The sequence below is a fragment of the Theobroma cacao genome, chromosome 6 (genome assembly GCF_053813885.1).
Source record: "Theobroma cacao isolate CCN51 chromosome 6, ASM5381388v1, whole genome shotgun sequence".
NCBI lineage: Eukaryota > Viridiplantae > Streptophyta > Magnoliopsida > Malvales > Malvaceae > Theobroma > Theobroma cacao.
This window is the reverse complement of record NC_142644.1, coordinates 27,240,471-27,250,198: the sequence shown is the minus strand read 5'-3', so window position 1 is coordinate 27,250,198 and position 9,728 is coordinate 27,240,471. Positions and strand designations below refer to the sequence as shown.

General features: G+C 37.8%; 1 protein-coding gene across 5 annotated transcripts; it reads left to right on the top strand.

Moving 5' to 3' along the window:
• Positions 1-76: 76 nt before the first annotated feature.
• LOC18596450 (IAP-like protein 1) lies at positions 77-8,889 on the top strand. 5 transcript variants are annotated; one of them, XR_001928332.2, is made up of 9 exons: positions 77-235; positions 1,291-1,540; positions 1,820-1,943; positions 2,715-3,058; positions 3,137-4,919; positions 6,110-6,363; positions 7,259-7,367; positions 8,385-8,505; positions 8,621-8,889. XR_001928332.2 is itself a non-coding variant. In XM_088807229.1 (8 exons), exons 1-7 carry the CDS (start codon positions 180-182, stop codon positions 7,328-7,330), a joined length of 2,883 nt encoding a protein of 960 aa, XP_088663355.1. In that variant the 5' UTR covers positions 77-179; the 3' UTR covers positions 7,331-7,367; positions 8,621-8,889. The 5 variants fall into 5 exon arrangements, 3 of the variants coding, with proteins under 3 accessions (XP_088663355.1, XP_017978395.2, XP_007024994.3); XR_016027040.1 differs by having other exon boundaries at positions 7,259-7,371; XM_088807229.1 differs by lacking the exon at positions 8,385-8,505.
• The last annotated feature ends 839 nt before the right edge of the window (positions 8,890-9,728 follow it).

The following is a 9,728-nucleotide window of genomic DNA, read 5'->3' as shown; positions in this document are numbered from 1 at the left end:
TCCATGACCGAAAACTAATTACTCGTGTTGCGCGCGTCTGGCAAGTATACTCGCTATAAAATGGAGCGGACAACGTCAAACTAGTTACTCGGTTTCGACTCAATCGTTGGTCTCTGTTTCGACATTATTGCTATTGGTATTTTCTTTAGGCCAAAGGAGGTAGGAGGGAAGGCGCTGCTATGAGAGAAGAGGTTATTAGCTCTGGTGGGACCATAGATCCCACTCCTGCTGCGAGGTACCTACCAACTCTCACTCTCTTCTTTCACTATCTTTTCAACTCAATTCTCATGTTAGGGTTTTGTTTCCGCAATCTCTGTTATTCTTGGTGAAGCTGGGGTTTTTATTACAATCAATTTGCTGTGTTTCTGTGCGGTTAGGGTTAGGGTTAGATTTCTTGGCTGTGTTTGGCAGCTGGGAAAAGCGAGGAGAGAAAGATTGGGAGTTACAGTTGAGTTTAATTGTTTTGGAAAGGGAGAAACGATTGAGATTTAGTTAAAGCGAAGTGGTTTGTTTGCTGGGAAAGTGAAGGACAAGTAATGAGGGGTGGGGTTTGGCTAGAGATCCTAAGTTTGTCCCAGGGCGCACTCTCTCTTCAATCTAAAAAAGAAAAACAGAAAAAAAATTAAAAACCATGAATCTAACTTAGTTTTTGCATTTCAAGGACAGGGTTATGTATATATATTTGTCTAGACACTTAACATGGCTTTATATGGAAACTTAATCGGTTGTACTCAATTTTATCCTTGCTTTTTTTTGTTGGTCAAGTAAACTGGGTTGCTTGCTTTTGTCTCTAAGATTATGAATTTGAGATTGGACCCGTAGCTGGATATTTCATGCCCCTTGGAAATAAGCAATAATATAGAAGGATCTGAAATGAATGATAGTGTTCATTCTGCTAGAAAAATTGTGCTCGAGTTTTGAGTGATGTAAAGGAAGAACACAGTGATAATGCTTTGATGATCTAGACAGGATATTTGTTCATCACTTCTATGGTTGTTTTGTCAACGTGCTAAGCCCTAGATTACCCTTTTTTGTGGTTATTTTTGAGGGGTGGGGGGCTTAAAGGATGGAAACTGGGTTCAAGTCTGCTAGGAATGTCATTTCATTAGCAGGAAAGTTATTTCAAGTTAAAGAAACTGAAATGTAAGGGACTTGTTAACTTACAGTACGAGGAGGCATGAACATGCCTATTTGTTAATTTATTCATTTTATATGAAATAATCATATTCATGATGCTTCATTATGAATTCGGAAAAGAAAAAAAAGAGTTATGCTTCTTGTTCTTTTCAGTTCTGCTGGGGCATCTTCACCTGCTGTTCCAACAAATGTTGGCAGTATAGATTGGTCTGGTCATGGACACAATTCCAAAGCAGCTTCTCAGTCTTTTGTTGGATCCCAAGCACCATGGACTTCACTCAGTACTAGTGCTGGTGGATCTGCTCTTGGATCATCAAGACCATCATGCCGACCATGGGAAAGAGGGGATCTTCTTAGGCGTTTGGCTACATTTAAGCCTATAAATTGGTTTGGGAAACCTAAGGTACACCCTTGCTGAGGTATCTCCTTATTATTGGAGTTTGCATTGAACTGACGTGGTGTTTTCTTTGCTTGTATGTATTGATCTCTGGTATATATCACAAATGGACAATTCCCTATTACAATGAACATCATGGACCCACTGTTAAATATAAACTTCTAAATTTCTCTTGGAGTTAAAAGTGGTTGCATCAAGTCTAAAACATTCATTTTTCTTTACGTTATAGAATATGCTTAATAAGATCTTAAGGCATCAATCTGATCCTTTTCAAATTAATTGCAGGTTGCGAGCTCATTGGCTTGTGCTCAGAGAGGTTGGATGAATATAGATGTTGATAAAATTGCATGCGAAACATGTGGGGCATGCCTGCATTTTGCTTCCTCCCCATCCTGGGCTGCTTCTGAAGGTTAGCTGCTGTAATTTGACTATTTCTTTTTTCTCATTTACAGCTTTAATGGACACCACAAATACCTAGGTCCTTCTACATATTAGATGCTTTGAGACATTTTTACTGATATATAAGAAAATAGATGAACAATGATTTGGTAGATGGACAAATAGAAAAAAGAACTCAGTTTTGGAGCAGTTATGTTTTTCTTTTTCTTTTAAATTAGTTGTGCTAATAGGAAACTGTAGTTCTTTGCCTGTCTAGGAATGGTTTATGGCATTTAATTTGACATAGTTGTAGCTAAGAATCATAATTACAGGAAAGCTTTATGAATGTGTCTTTGTATATGTTTCCAAGTGATTGATGCTTAATACTTCTTCTGCTCTTATTTGTTTTCTTTAGATCAGCTAATTGGAAATGGTGAATTAAACCATTTGTGTTTGTTTTATTCATACTTGATGTTGCATTAGCTCTTACTTGTTATGGTGGTCAATAGCAATAACAATTGTTTTGGTTTATTCTAACGTAGAAGTGGGGGTTTGGTTGTCATGAAATTAATGTTATGGATAGTGTTTCTTTTTTTTTTTTTTTTGGGGGGGGGGGTGTGGTGTGTTTGCAGTTCTCGTGATTATGCTAGCAGTAAGTTGCTTATCATACACTTTGTTTTGGTCTCTTTTCTTTGCCATTTTTCACATGCTTGTCATATACTATGCTATGGTCTCTCTTCTTTGCCATTTTTCATCTGCTAATGATATTTATCTTCTTTTTGGGAATTTTTTCTTTCTCAAGCTGAGGATGCTGGTGTAGCCTTTTCTAAGCAGCTGGATGTTGGGCACAAAGTTGCTTGTCCTTGGAGAGGAAACAGCTGTCAAGAAAGCTTGGTCCAATTCCCTCCAGCACCTCAGTCTGCTCTAATTGCAGGATACAAGGATAGATGTGATGGACTTTTGCAGTTTCAGTCCCTTCCTGTCATAGCTGCATCTGCAGTGGAACATATGCGAGTGTCTTGGGGTCCACAGGTTGATCGCCTTCTGTCTCAGTTGCAGAATTTTATGACAGAGCTTGAATCCAGATCAGAGAGTATACAAGAACTTGATAACTCTAGAGATGCTGCTTTTTGTCTATATTATCGCGTAAGATATATTAATGATATTTTTATCTGCTGGTAAATGGCAATGTTTCAATGTTCTTATGTGCTTTACCTTTTGCAGTCACAAAAGCTGATAAGCTTGTGTGGATGGGAACCAAGATGGCTTCTAAATGTTCAAGACTGTGAAGAACATTCTGCTCAATCAGCTAGAAATGGATGTTCTTTTGGCCCTAGCGCAGCCCAGGTCCATCTTTCACACGATCCTGGACCTAGCAAACATGCTTCAGCCAAGGACTCTGGAAAAAACAAATTCTTAGTCATGGAGTCTAGATCTGAATTTAGGTCACCTTTGTTAGATTGTAGCTTATGTGGTGCTGCTGTCAGGATATTGGATTTTTTAACTGTTCCTCGACCTGCTCGTGTTGCTCCCAACAACATTGACATCCCTGATACAAGCAAAAAAATGGGATTGACACGTGGAGTAAGTGCTGCCAGTGGAATTGGTGGTTGGCTTGCTGCTGATGATCCGGAGAAAGAACAGACTGAAGACCGTGATGAAGTAGGAACAACTGATGAGAGAAAATTGATGCAAAAAACCGATGTTGATTTGAATCTTACGATGGCTGGGGGTCTTTCTTTTAATCAGTTGGGTAAAACTATGACATCCAGAAATATGAATGATGCAGACATGGGTAGGGATCTAATGATTGGGCAACCATCAGGTAGTGAGGTTGGTGATCGAGCAGCTTCTTATGAATCACGGGGTCCTAGTTCTCGCAAGCGAAGCTTGGAAATAGGTGCCAGTTCAGATGACAGGCCACAGTTACGGGTGCAGCAGGCTGATAGTGTTGAAGGAACTGTCATCGATCGTGATGGTGACGAAGTCACTGATGGCAGACAATATTCTGCTGGGCCTTCAAAACGTGCTCGTGATTCAGATATTTTTGATACTTACTGCTCCCCTTATCCAAGAGACTCATCTGATGCAGGTCCAAGCCATTCGATTGGTTTTGAAACTTATGCAGATGGCAGTAGAGTTGCTCTGTTTAGGCAAGGAAGCGACCATGTTATTGGAATACCTTCAACTAGAGACTCAACACGTGCATCCTCTGTCATTGCTATGGATACTGTGTGCCACAGTGCAGATGATGACTCAATGGAAAGTGTTGAGAATTATCGTGGAGATGTTGATGATATCCATTTTCCCTCATCAAGTACATATGGCCACCTTGACATGAATGACACATCAGAGTTGAATTATAGTAATCAAGCTCAGCAGAGTATTTGTTTCCAACCAGCTGCTGAAGCAGTTCCAGGAGAAATGGGCATCAGCAGTACAAATGACGGTGAGGAAATTTTCAATGCTGAAACTGTGACAGCTCAGGCCAGGGATGGGCTCAGTTTTGGAATTAGTGGGGGGAGTGTCGGTATGTGCGCCAGCCATGAAGCTGAAATCCATGGAGCAGATGTCTCTGTGCATAGAACAGCTAGTGTAGTTGGTGATGTAGAACCCAGAATAGAAGATGCTGAAAATCAGGGTCAAACAGGTGAATCTGCTCCAGATCCTGGGTTGATGGATGAGGTTGTTCCTGATGAGATAAATAGAGAGGATCCTCATGGTGACAGCCAAGAAATGCTGTCTCGCTCTCTAGGAAGGGCGGACAGTGGTTCAAAAGTTGATGGTTCTGCCAAGGCAGAGTCTGTTGAAAGTGGTGAAAAGATAAGCCAAAGCTGCAAGTTAGTCCCAGATAACAGTGCTCATCCTTCTCTTTCCTGCAATGCTAATCTGTACTCTGGTAATGAAACACCGAAGAAAGAGGTCACAAATGCCGGAAAATCATCTTCCATAAACAATTGTCCATACCCAGACCCAGAGTCAGATTATGCTGTTGCGCATGGGATAGGTAAATTCTATGTCCTTACTTGGTAGATCCAAGCCGTAAGATTAGCATTGATTTTACTTTTGAAGGCTCTTTAGGGCTGTTCTTTGGTAGTTTTGGGCCTTTTTTTTATGCGTTTATCATACTAAAATAACACATAAATAAGATGATAAACTAGTTCATTGGAAAACTGGATGTAAACAAAAGCGAGATTCCCCTCTTTGGTGCCACTTGTGCATAAATTTATTCTACTATCTATGGTTTTTGTGCTACTTGTGCATAAATTTATTCTATTATCCATGGTTTTTGTGAGTTTGATTCTTTCCTGGATATTTCAGATTGTCTTGATTCTTGAAACCTGAATCTAATGATATACTGTATATTGTAGTGAATAACTTCTTCCATTGAATGTAAAATTGCATTGAATGTAAAATGTGGTTGGTTTTAGGTTCTTTTGAGAACTAGGAACTCTTGGTTCCAATTTTGAACAATAGTTGCATCACCTAGTTCTTAGTGGATTTTCAAACTTTAGCCTCTATGCATAAAATGACTACTCAGTTTGCATACAATATTTTTTGGGTAATTTAAATATCTGTTATTATGTTTGCTGTTACTAGTTGACGTACACGTTGAGGACTAATAGCTTACTTTGCATTTAGAATATTATGATGATGCATGTGTGGAATTTGATCTTCCGCATGCTATAATTTGAAATAACTTTTGGGGAACTTTCAAAGATAGAAGTCTATTTTGCACTGAATTTAATATGGTATAATCTCTCTTCAAATTGTCTATAGCTTTCAATGGTAACCCTCAAAGTTAGTTTGAAATTGCTTTCATTCAGTCTGCTGAAGCAGTAGAAATGATCTATTATTGGGATCATAAACATTTGTGTCTTCTAGGCTGTAGCTAATTTAATCTATCTGGGTTATATTTTTGTTTCTATAGACTGCTAGATCTATACATAATTAGCATTTAGCAGTGTGCCATATCTGCATAGAAATGTGTACCAGTTCAATTCTAACTGACATTACCTTCATTTATTTGACTTATTTTTATGTGGATTTGATTATGCACAAGCCCAGGTTGTAATCTATGTGTTTCATTTAACTGTTTGAAATTTCGAAGGTCGTGTTTATTTGTTCGTTGTTCTCTGGTTCTATTTCCTTCCTGTCTCTGTTCTGGATGCCTTATCAAGACTAGTTGATGTTTAGGGCCGCCAAAAGGAGAAAGCAATTATGAAGAAGCTATAGAGTTTGATCCAATTATTCATCACAACCAGTTTTGCCCCTGGGTGAATGGAAATGTTGCTGCTGCTGGCTGTAGTAACTCGGGCTCCAGCACCAGTGCTGATGTTGTTGCACTTTGTGGATGGCAGCTGACCTTGGATGCCTTGGATGCCCTGCGATCACTGGGTCATATTCCTGTGCAGACAGTACAGTCTGAGTCAGCTGCATCATTGCATAAGGTTAGTTGTCTTAATACTGAACAATGGTGGATCTGGGACTTTAGCTTTCGTTTTCTTGATTGAGCAGCTTGTTGAATGCTCTCATTGATGACTAGAATACTGTTATTTTTTGAAGAATCAGAAGAGGATGGTCTAGCTAGTCCCTGCTGTCAAGTCATGAATCTGGTTCCTGTTCTTACATACATGTTTTTTTGAATTATTTGCTGTTTGTATCAGTGTGTCCTTGCTCTAGCCCTTTGCGAAAAGAGTCTAAGGCTGTGAAGGTTTCCATCTTCCACTAAATTTACTTACGAGCTATGACCTACTGCTTATATCTGACAATTATGCTTTAATGAGCCAATTAAGGATTTAACCTATGTGGGCTGTGGTACTTTCACTCCTCCCTTATTTGGTTAGTTCTTATTCATTTAAACCAATATTTTGTACAATTAGCATACCATTAGCAAAGGAGAGTGAAAAAAATTGGTAGCTCATATTCATTTAAACTAATACTGTTGTAGCAGTTATTATATCTTTTCTTATTTTGGGGAAAGGGGCCATCAAACCCTCTTCTTGAGTAGGGGAATACACGCTTCTATCATTGAGCCAAATGCTAGCAGTTATTATATCTTAAGCAAAGGAGGGTGGAAAATTTTGGATGATGGATTATTTTTAATTAATTATTGGTGCTTGTGCTTCTCAATGAGAATTGTCAGATGTAGGTTAATAATTTCTGTAATTGAACTTGTTCTCTTCGGGAAAGAGCTAACTCCTTTAATGTCTAGGTAGTTATAATTCATGCCTTATCATTGGACAATAATGGGAGCAGCTGCTACCGGCAACTGGAACCTTTGATCTGCTTGACACTGCTAGACTAACCTCATTTCCACAACTAATAGGCTATTTCCTTATGCAGGATGATCACCAAACTCCTGGTAAAAAGCTCCTTCGACGGCACTCTATGAACAAAAGTCATGGGCAACATTGACAGTCAAACATGAAGCATAAAGACACCTGCAATGCTAGTAAGTATGTCACTTGTGTAAAATGATTGATTGTAGCTCCCTCTAATTAGGCATCTTTCTTCTTGTAATCCTTGTTTTAACTGTATTCGGATCATCTTATTGGAACAAGTTTTCGAGAGATCCTTTTAGGTATGGAACAAATTTTAGTTAGGGTGTAGTTTTGGGAAAACTAGAATAAATTTTTACTGCAAAGGGGCATTGATTATGTGTTTGCTAGCTTTTTATGCAATTAATTGATGGTTAACAGAGCTGTTATGAGCATTTCCTTTTGGCTGGAAATAAATTTCTTTACATATTATTGATTGTTTTAAAGGAGGATCTTACTATCAGTCTGATTATACCGCAATGCACGTATGAGAATTGGGATGTAATTTGAAAGGCTAGATGTAGTGAAAAACTTTTGATTGTCTAAATAACAACAAAAGGAAATAGGGAATTTGGAGCTCAAGTTTTGAAACAAATGCGGAATTTAGGTTATTAATGCCTATGATTACAGAACAAGTTCATTAATCATGGCCAAACCCAAAAAAGTACTAGAAAAAGTGAAAAGATAGAGATATATACTAGCATTAGGCATTTAATTTCCTGAAGTTAAATGTAGCGACAAATGCAACCTTCTTTTGAACTCCAACCAAAAAAATGGAAAGAGATGTGCATTGGCATTACGAGTTTAATTGGCATCGCAAAGTTAAATACTTGCTATTGTTAACAGCACATGTAACTTACTCTAAATCCCAAAAATAATTGATACTGTTATAATATTTTAAGTGATATGTGCCAACATAGTCATGGTTTTATAATTTGAAGAAAGTATGCTGATATAAGTTACAACAGACATTTGGGCTTCGGTTTATAAAACAAGCAGTAAAACAAGTAATCTAGACATTCAAATCGTATACTGCCAATATCATTGTCTCCTTGACAGAAAATGTTCTACTGTAGCTTAGGCTTACTTTAAGCATGCAGCCATTTAATCATGACTACCCTCTAGCCTTCATATATGTCAATGTCATGTAGGATGGAATAGCATTCAACAGTCGGAGCGTTTTGGAAGCTTTTTCAGTTGTTGCCACTGGAACTGCTGCCAGCAGAAGTTGTGTCATTCTTACTTCCATTTTTATTTAAACCGTATTTCATGGTAAAGTAATTTGTGTTATTCAAGTGAGCTACCTGTCTATTCTGCGTAAATTATCTCTTTGCTTCTTTAAGCAGGTTCTTCTGACTATTATTAATATGATTATTCACTTGATCAGTGGTTTGACAGTGAACATTGCTATCAAGAACAAATGTCTCTAGTGCTACAAATTTTATGTGAGATTTTCATTTCATGGATTGGGAATTGTGATGACACTGCAAATAAGATGCCGGTTGTTGGTATTGTTGATAAATGATAGATATATAACATAGTTATTAGGCATTGGGATTGGTGTATGCTGTTATGTGGCAGAATGGATGGTTGTCTTAGTTTTTTATTTTTTTTAAAATTTTTTTTTATTCTAGTAAAGAAGTTTATTTTGTTCCACATTTTCTTCGGTCATTCTTTTAGCAGTTGTATTTTTTTTCGTAATGCATTTGTAAGTTCAGCAGCTGCGGAAGGAAGGGTAGCCAATGGACTACAAGAATTCTGCTGAAAGTTTGATTTTGGTTTATAAAATCATTAATGTTGATTCTGGATTGAAATGCAATGCAAATTTAAGTCAATTTGAGGACAAAAAGCAGTTTTCTTTGTTTCTTTTTGGGTTTTGGTTTGTTTAATAGATTGTGAGTAAATTGTACGTTGGCTCTCAACCATCTTTATGGGATTTGAGTTTGAGTAGGTGCTGTAGTGGTGTATCTCTGCTTAGAACCCAACAATGCGTTCTTACCCTTTTTAATTCCGTCATTACAAATTACAATTGGCCAACTTGTTTACGGTCTGTTCTTGATCTCGAACATCGAGTTTGTTTGCGGTGACAAATCATACTGAGGAAATCAGATAAAATTCACAAGCATTCTATATGTTGTGTTAAGCTTAACTACCTTTTCAAAGCCTGTTTGTTTCGAGTAAAAATTAAAAAGAAAAATGAGATGATGAATATTACAATACAATCTAGTAAGTGGACAAATTTTAAACAAACAAGTTTGTGAATTGATACTGCTACATCCTTAAATCTCAATGAGGGGGAAATGAATGCAGAAAAAGTTTTGCTGTTTAAAGAGGCGTCTGTGTAATTAGCAATGACACGCAGGAAGGGAAGGATGGCTCGAGCCAAGAAATTGTCCACCCAAGTCATCTAAAAGATCTCGCTTTGGCCAATCAGCTTCAACCCAATCGCCACGTGTCTTTGTCACATAACATACAAATACGACCAATAAGATCAG